Source organism: Danio aesculapii, chromosome 11, assembly GCF_903798145.1.
Source record: "Danio aesculapii chromosome 11, fDanAes4.1, whole genome shotgun sequence".
NCBI lineage: Eukaryota > Metazoa > Chordata > Actinopteri > Cypriniformes > Danionidae > Danio > Danio aesculapii.
In genome coordinates this window covers 37,464,184-37,487,162 of record NC_079445.1, presented here as the reverse complement: position 1 = coordinate 37,487,162, position 22,979 = coordinate 37,464,184, and the positions used below count along the sequence as shown (strand labels likewise).

Here is a 22,979-nt window from a genome sequence, read left to right as displayed (position 1 = left end):
ATCCAGAAATATCCAAAAATGTCCAGAACAACTTTACAGGTAAATTTAAAAAAGTGTGGTTCACACAGACAAGGACGTTCCAGAATTTTTCCAGAAAAGACCATTCACTCATCTATTCCAAAATACCGGTAAATTCTGACATCATTAACCAGAAATGACCTCTAAACAGCTGCGCTTGTATTCGTAAACATAGAAGGGCTCTGGCTTTTGTTGATGATTTCACTTTTATTTAAAGCTTTAGCATTCATGCAGCTGCTTTGTCCCAGAGAGATCCAAAGGCAGAAGTGCGAACCGCAGCTAAATGTTTACACATTTGACTACATTACAAATTCTGTGGAAGGATAAGTATTGTGAACAACTTCGATGAAAACATATGGATGAACACTTTCGCATGTCGAGATGTAACGTTACATAATATGTGTGCTCACCGGAGAACTTCTTCATGTGCACACGCGTCAAGTAACTGAAACAGAGCTTGAAGGTAAACAAACAGAGGTTTATCATAAGCATTTTATAGATTTTTTTGGCACAGTTGACATTAAGAAGGAACATAGAAACGTTATCTGACTAACAACTATCAGCTAAATGTGTCCAGAAAAATATTCGAAGACTTTTTTTTAAAAACTTTTATTTATTTTTACTTGCATAAACAATGTGGATGTGAATGTGTCTGAATGTTCTGATTGGCTGGAGAAGACGTCTTACATCAACGTGTTCTAAACACGAACTTGCTCTTTCCTGTAATTTTCCTTTTGCGTTCACACAAAGCAGCATTCTGGCAAATTACCGGTAATGTTACAGCTTCTCTTTCCGGAAAATTACCGGAACGGATTTACCAGTATTTTCCAAAAGGGCCTGTTCACACATGATTGTTGTACCGCAATGTTGCAGAAATAGAAATGGTTTCTAAGATAGACATTCTGCATGACCCTGTTGCAGATGGTTAGGACAAAAACTTGTGTTGCAAAAAAAAAAGCGGGTTGCGGTTTTAGAGTGGGATTCTAGAGATAACTAAACACAAAAGATTGTAATAGTATTACTGGAAATTCAGCTTTTAAATTCAACTGCAAAGTACTTAAACCATTACCAGAAGGCACAGGAGTTCAACATGATGTAAGATTGACGTTGTACCCCATCGTCGTGGGGACGTTGCGTTTTGTTTGAAAATCGGGTTGACGTCAGAACCCAGCGTCAGGCCGACGTCAATATCCAACGTCCAACCTAAATTCAACCAAATATCAACGTCTAATAAAGTTACAGCTTGATGTTGTGTGAACATTACCACTATGATGTCTATCAGACATTGCCACACCTGACTAATAAATTATTTGTCAGTATTTGACATCAATATGACGTTGGTTTAAGATGTTGGCTCGACGTTGGATTTTGGTCACTTTCCATCACAACCTAAAATCAACCAAATATCAACGTCATTTGACATCATTTTTGGACATCAAAATAACATTGTACTTAGACACTGGCTAGACATTGAATTTTGGTCATTTCACGTCACGACTTTAATCTAACCTAATATTAATGTCTTATGACATTGTGTGCCTGCTGGGTTGGGATTCAGTCAGTCATTTAATTGAACAGCATTTATAATTGAAAAAATTGTAATTTTATAAGTACGATATATAGCATCCTGTCCACTTGGCAGTGTCATTCTCTTTCTGTATCTCTCACCGCTGATGTTCTTATGTGTTTGCTTCTGTGTAAATCATCTCAAACTGTGTTCACTCTCTTCCGCTTTTCCTCTGTATTTCCTCATCACTCATACACACACAGTCCACTGGGTAGCTAGGTCACATTTCGATCAGTTCGCCTCATGCAGAACGAGCTGTCTCTCCAGCTCTCTCTTCACCTACTGTCCCTCTGTTCACAAGCCTGTCGCTCTTGATCTGCAGTGAAGATCAGGGAAAGATACTTACAGATAGGCAGTCGGTCTTTAAACAATGAATCACTGCCATTGTTGTAATTAAAGCATATGCATGTAGAGTGAGCTTTTGCTAACAAGCAAATGTATTTTTTTTTAAATCTGGTGTTATTATGATTAGGTGATGTTAGTTTTTTATGGTAATATCATAAGTATTGTTTTTACAATGTGCCACATAGCAGAAACTAAACACACACACACACACACACACACACACACACGCACACACATATTTTTATTATTTTTTAGGGGTTTTCACCTTTATTGACAAGACAGTGGAGATTTACAGACAGGAAAGTGTAGGGAGCAGAGATAGGGGAACAATCGGCAAAGGACCTCAAGCTGGGAATCAAACTCGGATCGCCGCGAGCACCTGGGTGCTATGTGTCGACGCACTAATCACTAGGCACCGACATATGTAGTTCATTTATATCACACAAGCAAGTGTATTTTACAACCCAGGCTCTTTGGAAATATGTGCCCAGAACTACATTTTTGAGAACCGATAAATATGAACCCTGGACTTCTTGCAGTTTTTGTTTTGACAGATCCACTAGAGGGCGCCATGTACATTGTTGACAATCTCAAATATGTTAATGTGACATGTTTCCTAAAAAGTGCTATTTCTGATTTTCTTATTTCGTACATTTCTGCGAATATTAACGTCTTTCTCGTGTGCGTCCTGTGATCTTTCTTTGGGTTTCATTTTATCTGGTTTCTCGAACTGTCCTTTGCCGAACCCTGTTTTTTTGTAGCTTTAATTAGACGTCAGACTTTTGTATCTTTTTTTTTTGTTACAGTGAAGATGCCTAATGCACAGTTTGTTTCATATTTGTTTTCTGTTGTATTTTTTTCCTCTTAGTTGTGAGAACTTTGTTAGTTTTTTTTTTAACTTTGTTCCATTTTGCTTGAGTATTAAGAATTGTAAAATTTTACGGTCTTTAAAGGAATAATAGCAACGTTATTTAAAGGGAGGAAAAGCTATATATACACTTGATGTCAAAATTATTAGCCCAACTCCCCCCCCCCCCCCCACTTTGAATTTTTATTCTTTTTCAACTCCTGAATTCATCCGTTTTGGAACAAATCATGCAAGTTAATGCAAAAATCCATTTGCAAAGATCTAAAGCACAGGTGTCAAACTAAGTTCCTGGAGGCCCACAGCTCTGCACAGTTTAGTTCCAACCCAAATCCAGATCAAACTAATTGAGTCCTTTGAAACCTACAGGTAAGTGTGTTGAAGCATGATTGGAACTAACTGTGGCCCTCCAGAAACCTCCAGTTTGACACTCCTGATCTAAATGAATCAACTGTTTTGAATCAATGATTCAATTATTCACTCAATCAGACCGGAACTCATTACCTGCCACTGGCAATTTTTGTGTCATTCATTCATTCATTCATTCATTCATTCATTCATTCATTCATTCATTCATTCATTCATTTACACAGAACACACTCAGCTAAATATTTATAATTACTCCAGTTGATAATATATTGAAATGCATCTTTTGTGTTACTATCACACCCCACCAGTTGACATTTTGGGATTGATTATTCAGAAGTGCACTGTGGTCATTTCAGGTCATCACATGCTGCTTTTTTCATGCACACAGCAGATGATGCTGTCTGATGGTGTTCACATTGAATGTCTTGCCATTTTAAATTGGGCACATTCAGGAAAGGTCATGATCAGTCATGTGGTGCTGAAACTAGTTTATCTGTGTTATAATCCAAAGATGTCGTGATGTTTTGCCCTATTAACCTAGTATGTCAAAGCATTTTCTCAAAGCTATTTGTGAATTGTGCTATATTAGGAAAAAGTTAGGTAGACCTGTCACAATAATCAATATATTGAATCAGAGAGGCGAATGTCTGCAGCCCTGCCTCCGTTTTCAGATGTCTCCGTTTTTTCCCATCCACACTGAGACGGAGCAGCAGCGTTTAGAATGAAAACAGCCTCTTCAGCGTTTCCAAAGCGATCCGTTTTCGGTGCTCGAAAACTCCGGAGTAGTGTGGATGGATGGCGTAACTGTAGCAAAACATATGCGTTTTAAAATGAAAACGCATTAGTGTAAATGGGGCCTTAGTTTATTCAATTCACCTATACCGCATATCTTTGGCCTGTGGGGGAAACTGGAGCACCCAGATGATACCCGTGCCAACACGGGGAGAACATGCCAACTCCACACAGAAAATGCCAACAGATCCACCCAGTGACGTTCTTGCTGTGAGGCGAAAGTGCTAACGACTGCGCCACTGTGTTGCCCTTATTTTATGTACTATTTGACAAAAGTATTTAACAACAAAACATAGGATATCTTTGGCGGAGGCTCCGTTCATAGCTTGAATTGTAAGCTTGTAATTCCAGCTATGACTGCCGAGGATGACAGAGCCTTACCCCCTGGACTGGGCCAACCTGGTGGTGGTGGGGAGGATGGTGGGTAAACGTCTGCATTGATATCTGCAATCAAGTGAATGAAAAGAATAAATTGCTTATTTATTCCTTGAGTCGAGTGGCTATTGGTTGAAACTGATCGTGATGAGGGCGATACAGTGGCTCAGTGGTTAGCATTGTCGCCTCACAGCAACACAGGTCGCTGTTTTGAGTCCCGGCTGGGTCAGTTACCATTTCTGTGTGGAGTTTGCATGTTCTTCCTGTGGGTTTCCTGCAGGTGCTTGGGTTTCCCCCACAGTCCAAAGACATGCGATAAAGGTGAATTGAAGAAATTAAATTGTCTGTAGCGTATGAGTGTGTGTGTGGATGAGTGTGTATGGGTGTTTTCCAATACTGGGTTGCGGCTGGATTGGCATAAACTGCGAAAAACATATGCTGTAATAGTTGGCGGTTCATTACGCTGTGATGACCGCTGAAATAATGACTAAGCCGAAGGAAAATGAATGAATGATTGAGATGAGTGACGTGACATTAAGTCTTCCTGGTAGAATTAGCACTTAAAGCCACATTTCCATAGTAGGAAAAACCAATACAATGGAAGTCAGGAGTTAAAGATTTTAATAACTTATTTTGTGTTCTAGACAAAAGAAAGATACTCAAAACAGGTTTATGACAAATGAAAGTTGAATAAATTATGAGAATTTTCAATTTTGATTGAGCTATCCCTTTAATGAAAGGCATGACTGTTAAGGTAGTGATATAATTTACAGGTATTTTACTTCTCTGGTTGATTACTAACCGTCATTCTCAATTATAGTGTTTACCAATGATTGGTTTGTTTTTTTTCCAGATTGTTTAGTGTTGTCTTGGAAATGCTGACCAAAGAAGGGGGTGAGAAGGAAGAAGTTGGAGAAAATCTGTCCGCTCATGGCCACGGAGGAAAATCAGGAGGTTTCGATGTTAAAGCCCTCAGAGCCTTTCGAGTGCTGCGACCACTTCGCCTGGTCTCAGGAGTGCCCAGTGAGTTGAAAACAAAAAGCCGCTCATCATTAAGATTTATTACAATTTTTGAAAACATTTAAAACAATCTACACATAAAAAAATGACTTTTACTGCCTGTTCAAACTACTTATATAATATAAATACCAAAACAAACCTTAAGTTTTTTTGGGGGGGACAAGTGTTTCAATCTACTTAAAATTGTAAAAACAATGGAAGTTAGCTTAATCTATTTGTGGAGGGATAATATATGAAGGAATTGTGTAGGACCCAGCATTTTTAACAGTGAAGTTTTATTGTCATCAAATATAGTGATTATATCTAAATCACAAATATTGTAATGTGTTGGATGCTGACAATGAAGTAAAGGATCCAAATGTAATTTATTATGAGAATAGTCAGGCAGGCAACGGTTAACGGAGTCAAACAGATGTATACAGGCAGTCCAGAGTCGTGGTCATTAAATAGTCGGTACAGGCAGTAAGCAACGTAAACAAACAAAACAAAGCAAAGGTCAAAACACGGCAAGGCAAAGGAAACACGTTATAAAGTTCACAATAACAGTAAAACAAGACTCAGCAAAGATGTGTGTGTGTGTGTGTGTGTGTGTGCTGTATTTAAAGTCCATGTAATCAGTCCATAACTATCCTCCGGCTGTGTGTGTGCACGTGCAATCAAGTAAAACAGGAACTGGTGTGTACAAAGTGCATGAAGGATTTTGTAGTTCGTTAAGTGACAAAATTGTAGTCCAGGTGAAGGTGCATGTTTACCAACAATCTGCAGCCGCTAGATGGCTGGTGATCATAACAAATTTAGTGAATTGAGAGCTTTGCCTTCAGTCAATCTATGTTCCTACGCTCACCTATGGTCATGAGCTTTGGGTCATGACTGAAAGGACAAGATCTCAGATACAAGCAGCCAAAATGAGTTTCCTTCGCAGGGTGGCAGGGCACATCTTTATGGAAAGGGTGAGGAGCTCTGTCACCCAAGAGGAGCTCGGAGTAAAGCCGATGCTCCTCCACATAAAGAGAAGCCAGTTGAGGTGGAAGAAAAGGAATGAATATAGTGATATCAGTGTTGTTTTGGTATCATTAATATACTGTCATTGTTTTTATTAATATTTTTATTAGATTTTGACATTTTTTGTGTATGTTTTTGTTAGTTTTGGTATTTTCTTACTTATTATTTTTGTCCTTCAATACTTTACTTTTGTGCAGGTTTAAAAAATATGTCTACATTAATATAGTTTTTAATTAAATATTAGTTTTGGGTATAATCTTTGTTATTATCTAAAAATGTAATAGTAGTTAAATAAAAACCCTAAATACATCCCACTGACGATATAATTTAGAAAATAATAATTTTGCACAAATCTAATCATGAGACACTTTGACAGAATCCCCTTCTGTGTCCTCAGAGCAGAGCATTGGATGTTGGTTGAGAGATGCTGTATGTTACGGCCATATGGCAGGAAAAGTGCAGCATTCCTTTCTGTATCCCCTCAGGAACCTTCTCTGAGAACAAGCTGTCTAAATCAATGCCCCGAAGACACTAGTTTGTGTCTGTGTGCATGCAATAGGAGTTAAAAGTGAAAGTTTGGACTTTAATGCACCCAAGTGAGCACTAAAACTCTGTGGATGAGTGTAAATCTGTATGCCTTTTTGTACTTCGCCAGGTTTACAGGTGGTGCTGAACTCCATCATTAAAGCCATGGTTCCTCTCCTCCACATCGCCCTGCTGGTTCTGTTCGTCATCATCATCTATGCCATTATCGGTTTGGAGCTTTTCATTGGAAAAATGCACGCTTCCTGTTATTTCCAAGGGACAGGTATGTTTAACCTCTTACATGCAGTTTGGAATTGGTAGGAGTTGTCCTTTCTGTTCATAAAGGCTGCATTTATTTGATCAAAATACGACAGTAAATGATAAAATCATATTAAAAAAATTATATTATTACTGGGGATCAGTGTTGGGTTAAAATATAATATATTGCAATCTTAACACGCATAACACATGCATTTATGCACACACATGGACATAACACATGCATTCACATTATTAATAGTTTTTTTTTGCTTTTCAAATTAATTATTTAGTTTGTTTTCTGCTTTTTTTGCTGTTTTCTTTTTTTAAATTAAGAGAAAAACATTTATTTAACTTTTTTTTGTTGTTGTTCAATTCGAAATCTTTACTGTCTTTCATGATTTATGAAGTTATTGGCATTGCTAAATAAGTGTGTTAATTCCTTACTGACTAAACATCTGAAAGCAATATGAATAAATATATATATATATTTTTTTGGGGTGGTGTACGTAGATTGCTGGGCGACTTTTTTGGGCGACCGTTTTTTCAGAGGATGATAATCTGACAAAACATTGCTGCAACTCTGATACAAGTTTTGTTTATGGAGAAAATTAAAAACACTCCAGTGTTTGTCTGAGATAATTAGTTTATCGAAATGTGTATATTCCATACAAAATATGAAGCTGATCGGTAGGCATTGGAAGATAACAGTTTTCAAGGAATACCACAGTTTGGAAAAGTAAAAGTTTTAAAACCGCAAAGATTTTCTGCTATACCGTATATGTACGATTTTTGTTTTATTTTTATTTTTATTTATTTATTTAATTGTATTTTTTTAGGACAACAGTATCTCCAGCAGAAAATATATCTAAAGATGTCATTTTAAAATGTAAATAAATCTGTCATTCATTTGAAGTATTTAACCTGACATGTTTACTTCTCCAAAATATTTTCAATGTTTCTCAAAATAAAATATATTGTGTTCAAAGGGGAAAAAGTTTTTGTTTTTTACCCAGACATTTAAAAAGAATATATTTTAGAGCAGTAATCATGATACCCTGAAACCGTCATTTTTTTATCCAACGTTATCATACCGTCAGAATCTTATATCTTATACCATGCCTACTGATCGGTCAGTTCTTGTCACGTGACTTGCAGTGCGCTCACAGCATTCTGAAGATGTTTTCATCTGGGTGCGCCTGCCTGGAAGGCCAAGGAAGATTTGTTAAAATAAAAAATCGTTCAGACTCAAAAAAAAAATATAGCCACAGCCCAGGGATTGGGGACCACTGTCATAGACCATAAATATTGCACATCCGTAGACTTTTTACCACATCTAATTTTTGTCATGCGATATATTGCCCCAAAATTTATTGCGATTTAAATGATATGATCCCATTTTATGCCACTTATATATAAATAATGGCAGTGACATATAACCTAATTTAAATAAATATTTTCTGATTCATTTTATATATATATATATATATATATATATATATATATATATATATATATATATATATATATATATATATATATATAATTTATTTACTTTTTTATTGCTAAAGCACAAATTTATATTTTTGCTAGAAAAAATATTGTTTTTAGTTTTTAGTTTTTAGTAACACTTTACAAAAAGGCTGAATTACTGATTGTTAAATAAAGCATTTACGAACATGAACTAACAATGAACAAAAAATGTTTTACTGTATTTGTTCATATTAGTTAACATTAGATAATAAATATACAGTTGTTCATGAATATACAGTTCTAATTACAAACATAATTTGGATGTTAATAATGCATTAGTAAATGTTGAAGTATGATTAATAAATGCTGTACAAATATTGTTCATCATTAGCTCATGTTAGTACATACATTAGGTAATAAAACCTTGTAAAGTGACCTGTTTTTCAATATATTGTAATATGTAATGCTGAATAACAATATAAATATATTGTTATATTGTAAAATAAATATATTGTTATTCAATATTACATGCTGTTTCTTTGTAGCAGATTGGAACAATTTTTATTGATAAATTGCTTGAAAATAATGTAGGAATTGTGTTTATAAAGCTACATTACACTTGTATACATTTGATCTTCTGTCTCTGCAGAGATTTTAGAGGATGAACCGGCACCCTGTGCGGTGAACGGTCACGGCCGCACATGCCCCATTAATGGCACTCTGTGTAAGGAAGGCTGGCAAGGACCCAACGGAGGCATCACGAACTTCGACAACTTCATGTTCGCCATGCTCACTGTGTTTCAATGCATTACCATGGAGGGCTGGACGGACGTGCTTTATTGGGTTAGTATTTAAATGCTTACTTCCTCTCACATTGTTCCTAGCACGTCGTCTTGCCGGCATATAATGAGCGTTAGTCAATAATTATATTTGTGTAGAGAGGATGAAGTGCTCGTACAGTCATTAGTGCTTTGAGGAGCATGCGAGATGCTCAAACCAGCAGCCCACACACACTGAAGCAGGAACTCAAGGATCTGTGACTGACCAGTGTGCTCTGATGAGATCCGCCCACCCTTTCACATCAGCCGCTGGAATAGATTTCATCTCAGCATACGCTTCAGTTACAGCAGCAGAACTAGAAAGTTAGATTTCCAGCTTAGCAGTGAATCATCTCCAGAAATTCTTAATAGCTGTTTTTAAACCTTGTTAAGCAGGATTTAAAAAGTCTCAGTTAAATGTAAAGCACCATAGACACTTTAGATTAACATTTAAAGGGATAGTTCACCCTAAAATGTAAATTCTGCCACTTTTTAGGCATTTCTTCTGTTGAACATGATGGACGATATACTGAAGAATGTTGGAAAAACTTTTAACAGTTTCTACATTTAAGTGTTTTCCATGTATTTACAGTTGTGAAGTGCATTATGGGAGCTTGAGCTCTGCTCTGTCCACTGTTGATGTTGAAAATTCAATTCTACAGTTTAACAAAGTAACTTTTATTGACATTTTAGCAGTTTTAAATAATATAATGTATATTAAAAAATATATAGAGAAATAAGTCTGTAAAATAACAGAAACTGGCAGTTTATTGCATGCTTTTTATACTGTAATATACACTCACCGGCCACTTTATTAGGTACATCTTACTAGTACCGGGTTGGATCCACTTTTGCCTTCAGAACTGCCTTAATCCTTTGTGACATATATTCAACACATATTGGAAATATTCCTCAGAGAAATATTCCTCAGAGATTCCTCAGATATTTGCTCCACATTGACATGAGAGCATCACGCAGTTGCTGCAGATTTGTCGGCTGCTCATCCATGATGCGAATCTCCCGTTCAACCACATCCCAAAGGTGCTTGAGTGTGGTGACTGTGGAGGCCATTTGAGTACAGTGAACTCATTGTCATGTTCAAGAAACCAGTCTGAGATGATTTGCGTTTTATGACGTGGCGCGTTATCCTGCTGGAAGTAGCCATCAGAAGATGGGTACACTGTGGTCATAAAGGGATGGACATGGTCAGGAACATTACTCAGGTAGGCTGTGGTGTTGACAAGATGCTCAATTGGTACTAATGGGCCCAAAGTGTGCCAAGAAAATATCTCCCACATCATTACACCACCACCACCAGCCTGAACTGTTGATACAAGGCAGGATGGATCCATGCTTTCATGTTGTTGACGCCAAAGTCTGACCCTACCATCTGAATGTCGTTGAAGAAACCGAGACTCATCAGACCAGGCAACGTTTTTCCAATCTTCTATTGTCCAATTTTGGTGAGCCTGTGCGAATTGTAGCCTCAGTTTCCTGTTCTTAGCTGACAGGAGTGGCACCCGGTGTGGTCTTCTGCTGCTGTAGCCCATCCGCCTTAAGGTTCAACATGTCGTGCGTTCAGAAATGCTCTTCAGCATACCTCGGTTGTAACGAGTGGTTATTTGAGTTAATGTTGCCTTTCTATCAGCTGGAACCAGTCTGGCCATTCTCCTCTGACCTCTGGCATCAACAAGGCATTTGCACTCACAGAACTGCCACTCACTGGATATTTTCTCTTTTCAGACCATTCTCTGTAAACCCTAGAGAAAGTCACTTAAAAAAACAAAAGTTTTTGGAAGAAAGATCACAATTCCATAATGCAATTAAAAAGCATAAATAAATGGGGAATAGTAAAAACATGAATCACAAAATACAGAAAGCTGCTTGAGTAAATAGTGAGCAAAATTAATTTAATTATGCATTAAATTCATTTTAGGTGAACTGTGCCTTTAATCAGAAAGAAACTGTTTGTTTTTCATGCTTGATTTCAGAATATAATGAATAGGTAATGCATTCAGTCACATTTTTCCATTTTGATCTTACTAAAGTAGCGCATTTTTAATGACATTTTCCCTTTTTAATTAATTAATTTGTTTATTTTTAAAGTTTTGTTAAAAAATGTCAGACAAAAGATCTAATACAGAACTTAGTAAGAACAGTTTTGTAAAATTTGCATAAGTTGTGTAGGGTGTGTATACTGTATGTGTTTGTGTAAACAAAATAAACTAGATGAAATTATTTATTCTAAGAAAATGTCAATGCCAGACAAATTGAAAAAACAGTTTAATCCTATACTTTATAAATAATGTTTTATTTTTATATTGTATTTATTGATTATTGATAATTAATTTTAACTGTTTTAATTTATTTTATTTCATTTTTCATATTTTGTTATTTTTAATTAATTGGATCTTTTCCAAACGTTTTTTTTAATCAAAATGCATGACAGTTCTGTAAAATGTAATTTTTATTTTTCCAGACTTATAGATAGTGTGTGGGACTGTTTGTCTTTCCTTTTTCATCAGTTTTATCTTACATATTGTATTCATTATTATTGAATAATAGTGGTATTTCTTTAAAACGTCTAACTTTTTTAAAAGCAAAATCTTCTCTAGCTCTGTTTTTAACACTTTCTCTCACAGTTTCCCTCACATACTTAGACTATCATTCTTTTTTTCCTCCTGGTTGTCTTCCTCTCCTCTTTCAGATGAATGATGCTATGGGTTTGGAGCTGCCCTGGGTGTACTTTGTGAGTTTGGTGATCTTCGGCTCTTTCTTCGTCTTGAACCTGGTTCTGGGTGTGTTGAGCGGGTGAGCAGCTCCTCTTTTCTCTTCTCTGCAGTTCTTGATCTCTGGTCCTTTTATTTCTCTCTCTCTCTCTCTGTCTTGCAAAACTGAACTCCGTGCCTGGAGTTTCTCTAAGCTGAATGTAGTCACTCTTGCTCTGGGTTAACCATCCTATTTGGACCCCTGTAGGTGAATGACGCCATTGGCTGGGAGACGCCGTGGATCTACTTTGTTAGTCTGATCATTCTGGGCTCGTTTTTTGTGTTGAATCTTGTTCTGGGTGTACTGAGTGGGTAAGAGAACGAGAATCTCTGTGTGCTGTGGAGATTGCAGTGTTTTTTTAATTTTTATTTTCCCTCAACATCTTATCTAAAGTTATTTTTGCATGGAGTTGAGCATGAAGTTTGATAGATCGTAGACAGTCATGGACAAAAATTGAAAGCTAATCCAGTTTTATTCATAAGGCTATAGAGTCGATTCTGGTAAAAAAAATGTATAGAAATAGATATCATAGAATTAATAAAAGCAATAATAATATTAATAATAACAACATCAATAATAATAATAATAATTATTATTATTATTAGTAGTAGTAATATTAGTATTGTTTTAAATACAAACTATTACATTTATTATTAAAAATCATATTCCAAGCAATAATAATAATAATAATAATAATAATAATAATAATAATAATAATAATAATAATAATTATTATTATTATTATTATTATTATTATTATTATTATTTATTATTTTTATAACATTTACAACAACAATATTATTATTATTATTATTATTATTATTATTATTAACTATTACACTGATTATTTATTATACCGTTTAAATTAATATCAATTTCCAAGCAGTAATAAAAAATAAATAATAATAATATTTATAACTATATTAATAATAAAAGCATTTACAATAATAATAATAATAGTAATACTAATACTTATTATTATAATTGTTAGTAGTAGTATTGTTATTATGAATATAAATTATTACATTGATTATTTTTCATAAAATTTATATTATATCAATTTCCAAGTAGGTAGTAGGCGCAGTAGGTAGTGCTGTCGCTTCACAGCAAGGAGGTCGCTGGTTCAAGCCTCGGCTGGGTCAGTTGGCATTTCTATGTGGAGTTTGCGTGTTCTCCTCGCGTTCGTGTGGGTTTCCTCTGGGTGCTCTGGTTTTCCCCACAGTCCAAAGACATGCGCTATAGGTTAACTGGGAAAGCTAAAATTGTCCATAGTGTATGTGTGTGAATGAGAGTGTTTGGGTGTTTCCCAGAGATGGGTTGCAGCCGGAACCGCTGCGTAAAACAGATGCTGGATAAGTTGGTGGTTCATTCTGCTGTGGCAACCCCCTGATTAATAAAGGGACTAAGCAAAAAAGAAATTGAATGAATAATAATAATAATAATAACAATAACAATAATAGTAATAATAATAATAATAATAGTAATAATAATAATAATAATAATAATATCAATAATAATAATATTAATAATATTGTTGTTTTTGTAAATGTTATAATAACAATAATAATAATGATAATTATATTAAATTATTATTGTTGTTATTATTATTAGCATTATTATTAATATTATTCTTATTGTTATTATAACATTTACAAAAACAACATTATTATTATTATTATTATTATTATTATTATTATTATTATTATTATTATTATTATTATTATCTGTATTATTATTATTATTGGTATTGTTATTGGTATTATTATAAATATAAACTATTACATTGATTATTTATTGTAGAGTTTAAATTAATATAAATTTCCAAGCAATAATAATTATTTTTAAAAAAATAATAATAATATTAACATTATCATTAATAAACTATTATTATTATTATTATTATTATTATTATTAATGTTATTATAACATTTACAACAACAACAATATCATTATTATTGTTGTTATTATTATTATTATTATTATTATTATTATTATTATTATTATAAATATAAACTATTACAATGATTATTTATTATACTGTTTAATAACAATAATTAGTTATTAGAATCAGTGACACATTTCTTTATGATTTATTGGTAATATTAATTTTTATGCTTGCATTATAAAATTGATAATAATTTGTTGTAATATTGTACAGAAAGCACTAAGACCTAAATGAACCTTGAGTAGTGCCATATTTACTAGTGTAAATATATAATAAACATCCAGGTTTTAGCTGTTCATCCATTGTTGCCATGTTGTTTTATTTTCCACACAGCAGTTTAACCTCTTGATGCCTGTGTTATGTCCTAATTATTACCTTTAAGACATAAAACTAATGTCCGGCCAATATGTCAGTCAAATTGATGTTTTATAATCAAATCTGTTGAAGATATTTTCAGATTACCATAAATACTAGCATATGTGTTCAGTTAAAAACCGAAAGAAATTTAGATTCATCGTAAACTTGCAATGTTTCAAATCCATCTGCTTGCAGTGTCTGCAATTCTTTTTCTGTAACTGTAAGATATTTTTTACAGGTTTCAGGTGTTTTCTGAAGTGTTGTGTGCTGTGAAATGATCCTCATGTCTGCCAGGTTGAATCATTCTGAGCTGATGACATTATTAAACAGAGTCATTGCAAGGTCAGAATGAAAGACTATGAGAGCGGATGTGATTCAGACTGAGCAAAGTCAAGGAAGGGAAAGCGAATTGTTCAGACGGAAGGACAGTGTCTAGGGCAAAATCAGAGGATTGTTTAAAATTCAACAGATCCAGTGTTGTGGATAATGCATTACTTGTAACGCTTATTATTACTTTTCTAAGTAATGAGTAGAGTAACGCATAACTTAAAATAATTAAGTAATAATATTTCATTTAATTTTTAGAAAATGTAATGCAGGTTACTTTTTAGTTTAGGTAATTAGCTTTTTAAAAAACAAAAAGTTGCTGAATTAGTCACATCGATTCCCGCAGTCACTATGGGAAAAGACAGAAACCAAGATGGTAAAGCTGTACATTTCTGTGAGGGAAGTATTCTCATTATTCTGAACTCACGTAAGAAAAGGAAAAGGGCATTGTCTCAATAGGCAGTGGTTTTACTTCTCCAATAAAACAAAGGGCTCTATTTTAACAATCTAGACGTATAGTCTTAAGCTTATGGTGCAAATAAGGGCAGGTCTGAATCCACTTTTGCTATTTTAAGGATGGAAAAATATGCACCCTGGCGGATGGTCTAACAGTGTTGTTCTTAATGAGTTATGGTTGTGTTTTGAGCATAACATGCATTAAACCAATCAGAGTCTCATGTCCCATTCCCTTTAAGAGTCAGTTGCATCGCGCTATGGTGCATTTGCTATTCACATGGCAGACTTTGTTAGTGGAAAAACTGAATGCTTTAAAAGCAAGAAAACAGTGAAACAGACCATCTGCAGCGTGATTTATATGTACCCATATAAATAAATTATATCCAAACACACGTTCTACACGTCCCATATAGCGTTCCATACGTCTCCAAAACCCAACAGATGGACAAATCTAAACTTTTTTTATTAAAGCAAATATAAATATGCATGTAATAAATAATACAGCTAATAATAATAACAATACATAAATGCAAATTGTCAAAAAACTGAAATTGTCATGAATAACCCCCCCACAAACCCACCCAACATGAAGACAGTATGGAGGCAGTGGTTTTTATATTTATGTAACAAATTATAATATAAGAAAATAATTATTTTTGTAACATTTTAATTCTTTTTTAATTTTTTTCAAATGTAAAGATGTTTGTGACTTTAGGCCAGCTTTCAGTTGGTCAATAGTGCGATGTGTTTCAGTTCCTCAAAATAGCAACGTAGCAACAATGCCTAAACACACCGCCTTTTTAGACCCATAGCGCAAAATGTGAAAATTAGGGTTGTGCTGGTCTGAAAATAGCAACAAAATCGCGCAATACACGTCTTGCGCCTTATTGAGCTGGGCGTATGATAGTGTCCAAAAAGTACAAAAGTAGCAAACGCATTGCTTTAGACTTTCAGTAAACTGTATATATGACATGCAACGCTAAAATAACGTTATCCTAAATAAAAAAAAAAAAACAACTAAAAAACCTGTAAGCTCTGAAAGAGATCAAACCTCAGCCAGGTAAGAAAAAGTAACGCAAAAGTAACATTATGCCATCTTACCATCAGGATTATTTATCAATTCAGCACTTAAATAGACTGTTATTCAAAGGTTTGGGTTGGTACAACCATTTTTATAATGTTATTGTAAGACGTTTGAAGTCTTTTCATACTATTGTTGTAAAATATTATTACTTAAATGCAATTTAAAATGTAACTTATACTTGTGAATAAAAGCTGAATTTTTGCCATCATGATCTTTTGAAAATCATTTTAATATGCAGATTTAAAGAAACATTCCACTTTTTTCCCACATTTTACAAGATGTACAAAGTTTAGATTTACTGTTTTTTTAAATCCGTTCAGCCGATCTCTGAGTCTGTCAGGAGCTCTTTTAGCTTAGCTTAGCATAGATCAATGAATCAAATTAGACCGTTAGCATCTCCTCAAGAATGACCAAAACATTTTGATAATTTTCCTATTTCAATCTTGACTCTTCTTTAGTTACATCATGTAATGAAAAGTTGCTACTTTCTTTTTTTTTTTTTTTAAATACACCGTATGATCTTGTGGGACTGACATGAGAAACAGGAAGAGATGAGAAAAATGGAGGAAGGGCAGATGGAGGTGAGGAAGGAGAACTGATCCAGACTCATTTCAATACCGTTATTTAGATTTTTGACATCAGAAAGACAACAAGAAATCACTCATATTCATCCTCTGCTCCTTCATTTCCTTCAGAGGGGGGCACTGACTTTCTGACCCCCTTCCAAAGGGTGAAATTAATCTCCTTCCTGTGCCCGTAAGTCCTTCAGGATTTCTTCGAGCTGCAGGGTTATTAAATTCCTCCAAGAGAGATGCACACGTCGTGCCTATGGTGCAACATATACAATCAGCAGATTGCGCATTTTTCTGAAATTACATTTGGTTTCTATTTATGTGCTTCTGCCATTTTATTAAGGACGCCACACACATCGTGTGACCTTTCAGGCACGTTAGTGTGTGAGATTTTTCCTAGCCCTTTGTGGGCAAGCATGCACTCTGCTGGCAGGACATTGAAGCATTTACACAATGTTTAGCTACATGTATAAGTGTAAATAATGAGCATATACAATTAAAGTCAGAATTATTAGCACCCTGAATATTATTTTTGTTTAATGTAAAGAAGATTTTTTAACAAGTTTCTAAATATGACAGTTTTAATAACACATTTCTAATAACTGATTTATTTCATCTTCGCCGTGGTGAGAGTTCAAACTGTAATATTGCACTAGATATTTTTCAAGATACTTGTATTCAGCTTAACTGGGTTAATTAGGTTAACTAGGCAAATTAGAGTTATTAGACAAATCATTTTATAACGATGGTTTGTTCTGCAGACAATCTAAAAATATATAGCTTAATTAAATTAAAAACCGCTTCTATTCTAGCCGAAATGTGAAAAATTCCTTGCTCTTTTAAACATTCATTCATTCATTCACTTTCTTTTCGGCTTAGTCCCTTTGTTAATCCGGGGTCACCACAGCGGAATGAACCGACAACTTATCTAGCACATGTTTTACGCAGCGGATGCCCTTCCAGCTGCAACCCATCTCTGGGAAACATCCATACACACTCATTCATTCACACTCATCCACTATGGACAATTTAGCCTACCCAATTCACCTGTACAGCATGTCTTTGGACTGTAAAACGGCAAATGACCCAGCCGAGGCTCGAACCAGTGACCTTCTTGCTGTGAGGCAACAGCACTACCTACTGCTCCACTGCATCGCCCTCTTTTAAACATAATTTAGGAAATATTTGAAAAAAAAATCATTTTGACATTAACTGTATATTAATAGTAAATTTCATAGCTACTCATGATAACCTCACTATTATAATTGCTTATATTAATTGGTTGCTGTTTGTTACAGATATGAATGATAAATAAATTTATTGTAGATTGTTTCAATAGTTCACACTTAGATATTGCTTGATAGCAATACTTGATAGCAGGTTTGTCTTGCTGTCCCAGGAGAAAACCCTGAGCTGGAAGATAATTGAGCCCAGGGCTCCCACCTGGTCAATGAGCATGTAAGGGGAGTATGAGATCAGTTAGTTCTTTGAAGCTCCCCTTGGTAAAGGAGAAAAGGGGGGAGATGGGGTGGATGGAGGGATTCTTCATGAACGAAGATAGGTAATAATGCTGGACGCACTATTTATAGTGAGTTTGGAATGATCCGATTGGCTTACTAATGATTACTGATGATCAATCATATCACGTGCTCCTCTCGTAATTAGTTCGTGAAACATCACTTAGAAAAGAAGTGTGGTTGCTTCTTTTTATTTAAAAGTTATTGTGCTATCAGAAAAGTTGGTCTAGTAGACATTAAATTAGCATTTTAATACAATTCACAAAGATTACATAAACAAACAAACAAAAAACAACATCAATCTGAGTCGGTAACCTCCTACACTGTAAAAAGCAGTTAGTTTCTTTAAAAAGTGAGTAAATCCATTGTAATTTGAAACCGTTACGTTAGCTTAACTCAATTTTTATAATAATTAGTGCTAGGCAAAAATGAATCCCGATTCATCGCAAATTAAGAAAAGTTTGTTTATTGTGAGTATATTATATAAATGTATTATGTATATGTATATAACACACAGGTTTCCCAGTGATGGGTTGCAGCTGGAAGGGCATCCACTGCGTAAAAAATATGCTGGATAAGTTGGTGGTTCATTCCGCTGTGGCGACCCCAGAATAATAAACTACTAACTACTTAAGGACTAAGCCGAAATGAAAATGAATGAATGAATGAATGAATGTAACACACAGGGTGCCACAGTGGCTCGGTGGTTAACACTGTCACCTCCCAGCAAGAAGATCATGTTGCCTCACAGAAAGACTGGTTCGAGTCCCGGATGGGTCAGTTGGTATTTCTGTGTGGAGTTTGCATGTTCTTGCAAACGTTGGCGTGGGTTTCCTCCGGGTGCTTCGGTTTCCCAACACTCCAAAGAAATGTGCTGTAGGTGAATTGAAAAAAAGTAATTGGCCGTAGTGTATGTGTGTGAATGTGAGAGTGTATGAGTGTTTCCCAGTACTGGGTTGCGGCGGGAAGGAAAGATTATCAAACAAATGCAAAACAAGTGTAAAACAAATGTTGAATAAGCTAACCCCTGATGAATAATGAGACTAAGCCAAAGGAAAATAAATGAATGAATGTTACACACACACATACATATAAACAGATCTACTTTCTTTTGCATAGATATTTAAATTTATAGAAAATTTGTATCATGTAGCTGTTCATATCTTTTTTTTTATATCTAAATATAAATGAACATTTTCTCAAATATATGCATGCATGTGTGTTTTTATGTGCACATAATAAATATACACAGTTCACACACATATGCCAAAACAAACGTTTATTTTGAATGCTTGAATCACGGTTAATCTTTGACCAGCACTAATAATTGTGAATACAGTTAATTTTATTTAAAAAATTAGTAAACCATTGTCTTAAAGTGCACCTATGATGAAAATCAACTTTTGTAAGTGTCCACAGTCATATTGGAGTGATAGAAACACAATAAGTGTCTTTTTTGTATTTCCTGATGGTAAAATAGGATCCAAATCCCTCTCTGTGATCATCTGCACCTCAAGAATGAGTTTACAAGTTTAAAACATTTTAAAAACATTGCATGTTTGTAAAAAATACAGTAAAATAGCTACGTAATTCATTGCCAAAGCCGCATGTCAGTACAATAATAAAAAAGACGCTTTAATTTCGGTTTGTGGACGTTAAATCAGGTTTATTTTGTACAATAACATAACGGATATCCATACAGCAGTGGATATTAATGTGCATGCAAACTTTATAAGAACGTTGTGTGTGACTCATCATTTCAGAAAGGCTTGAATTAACTCCACAACTAATTTATCTAATAACAGTTGGGAAAGTTCTTACTGTAGTAAGGGAGATCTGCTTCATTCTTGTCTGTCACTGTGCTGTTTATCTATGTGAAGGCTACAGAGATCTCTGGCTCTGACAAACACGTGGGAATGGTGGGCGGGGAGAACCAGCTCATTTGCATTAAAGGCACAGGCAACAAAAACAGCTACAATGTCTAAGCAGCTCAAATTTCCCAGATTTAAAAGGGCATAATAATAAATCTGATGGATATTAAGAGCTGAAACTTTGCAGACACATTTTGGAGACAGAAAAGACTTATCTTAAATCTAGAAAAAGGGGTGAAATAGATGCCCTTTAAAATTATGTAAGTAAAAGTAAAGTCACACAATCATTTTTTACAGTTTATATTGTAAGTGTATACTAACAACAATAGCAAAGCCAAACCCCGGCACACATTTTATATTTTTATACAGTATTCAATATTTGAAGTGGATCAAAACTTTTCATCAAAGGTGTCCTAAAACTATTGAACTTGCATTCTTGTCTTTGTTTTTGAAATTTTGAAAAACCATTTTGATCCACTTTTAATGTTGACTGCTGTATATAATTCAGTCTGATGAACTTTAAAAGTCACTATATTCATATCAGTATTAGTTTGCTGAAGGTAAACCCCTGTTTTTCTGAACCCCAGGGAGTTCTCTAAAGAGCGAGAGAAGGCGAAGGCTCGTGGAGATTTCCAGAAGCTTCGAGAGAAACAGCAGCTGGAGGAAGATCTGAAAGGTTATCTGGACTGGATCACGCAGGCTGAAGACATCGACCCTGAGAATGAGGAGGAAGAGGAGGAAAGCAAACGCAACCGTGAGTACCGGAATATCCTCACAGCGCCATCAGCTTTCGCTCAATTAAAAGAGATCACACTTTACATGTCATCTGATCTCACTTCATGCTGGAACATAACTGCATATTAGCACTTTTGAGATTTATGTTATAGTTAATGATATACAGTGGGGGAAATAAGTATTGTACACATCACCATTTTTCTCAGAAAACATATTTCTAAAGGTGCAGTTGACTTTTTTTTGCCCTAATTAGTTTACCAAATTTGTACAAAGTATTGAACACATGAAGAAAGGGAGGTGTAGGCAGTGGAAGCCCAGACAGCAGCTGAAATCTCTCAGTAGTTCTTCAGCAACCCTTCCTCATTTTAAATGAATATTAGCTGCTTCAGTCCAGCATCTACATTATCAAGATGATGACGATGAAACCAGGGTGGACATTTCAGTAAGAGAATGATCCAAAACACAGCCAAGGAAACTCTCAAATGCTTTCAGAGAAAGAAAATCAAGCTGTAGAATGGCCCGGCCAATCACCTGAATTGAATCCAATAGAAAACACAAATTATAGATCAGATTTGATAGACAAGACTTTTTACACTCTGCTAAAGTTTGTGAAAAACTCACACCTGAGCAATGCATGTGACTTCATTCTCCATATGAGAGGCGTCTTTAAGCTGCCATCACCAAAAAAGCCTTTTATATAAAGTGGTAGTAGTTCAGTACTTTCTCCTTTTGTCATTCCATCGTTATTACACATAACTAATTTTCAGATTTTTCTTTTTTTTATGTTTGTATTGTTTGGGTTTTTACCAAAATCTGGTTCAATTACATGTCAACGGCTCCTTTAGAAATATTATTCCCAGGGAAAAAACATGACGTGTTCAGTACTTATTTTCTCCGCTGTAAGTGTTGTGAAACTGGCATGTTCATCTCAACTAACCTAAATTGTATGTCATTGAAATGCATACTATTAACCTGAAAAGCAAGGATCATTCTGTCCGTAATTAGGGGAAAAAGAAAAAATAGTTTCTAGTCATGAACAAAGTATATATTTTAGTCCATAAATTTCAATTAAATTGGAGTAGAGTAACAAATTCGATTAGTTTGATGAATTTGAATATGATTTATGGGACAAAAATCAACTTTCACTTTTCCAGAAACATTGGATACACTTAAAATACAAAAAAAAAAAGAAATAATCTTAATTAGGGCTGCACAATATATCATTTCGGCATCGATATTGCAAATGTGGCTCTTCGCAATAGTCACATCGCAGGATATGCAATGTTGAGTTTGCATTATAATTAATCATTTGCATGTTTTTTTGATGCCTGGGATTATGTAATGATTGTGCATTCAGGCATAAGAAATTGAACCATTTGTGTATCTTTTTCTTGATTGTATTTATAGATTGTTATGCATGAAAATACTCACAACACTTGCAAATACAGAAATGCACTGCAAACAGCACAGACCACAATGAAAATGTGTCAGGGAACTAAGTTTATTATAGTTAATGGAAACGAACAAAACAACAAATACTAGAATTGAAAAAACATTTTCGATAACTGAAATAAACATAAAAATGAGAGTTTAAAAAAACTAGAACTAACTGAAACTGTATTGTGTACATACAAAACTAACTAAAACCAACTAAATTCATAGAAAAAACATCCTGCATTTTCATGTAAATGTATTTAATACAGACTGTAAGCCTTTTAGAAGTAAATCTATTTGCTTAGCGCTGCCATGTGTTTGAGCGTACAGCACCTCAGAGTCTGTAATCCTGATGCCATTGGCCAGACCAAGCCAGTCCTCCTCCAGTCAGGCCTCGCTGTTGCTCCAGCAACAAAACCAATGGCTGGACAGTGACATCATTAAATACGACTCGAGCGGACACTTAAAAGTATTAATTTAGCACA

The 22,979-nt window shown here is 34.8% G+C and overlaps 1 protein-coding gene across 1 annotated transcript in view; it reads left to right on the top strand.

The window, feature by feature from the left end:
* cacna1da (calcium channel, voltage-dependent, L type, alpha 1D subunit, a) overlaps positions 1 to 22,979 on the top strand; it is a 173,469-nt gene that overhangs the window by 55,139 nt on the left and 95,351 nt on the right. The window contains exons 4-8 of the mRNA XM_056468396.1: positions 5,185 to 5,354; positions 7,009 to 7,161; positions 9,259 to 9,452; positions 12,135 to 12,238; positions 20,913 to 21,079. Coding sequence (XP_056324371.1) covers positions 5,185 to 5,354; positions 7,009 to 7,161; positions 9,259 to 9,452; positions 12,135 to 12,238; positions 20,913 to 21,079 — 788 coding nt within the window. The remainder of the gene's footprint in view (positions 1 to 5,184; positions 5,355 to 7,008; positions 7,162 to 9,258; positions 9,453 to 12,134; positions 12,239 to 20,912; positions 21,080 to 22,979) is intronic.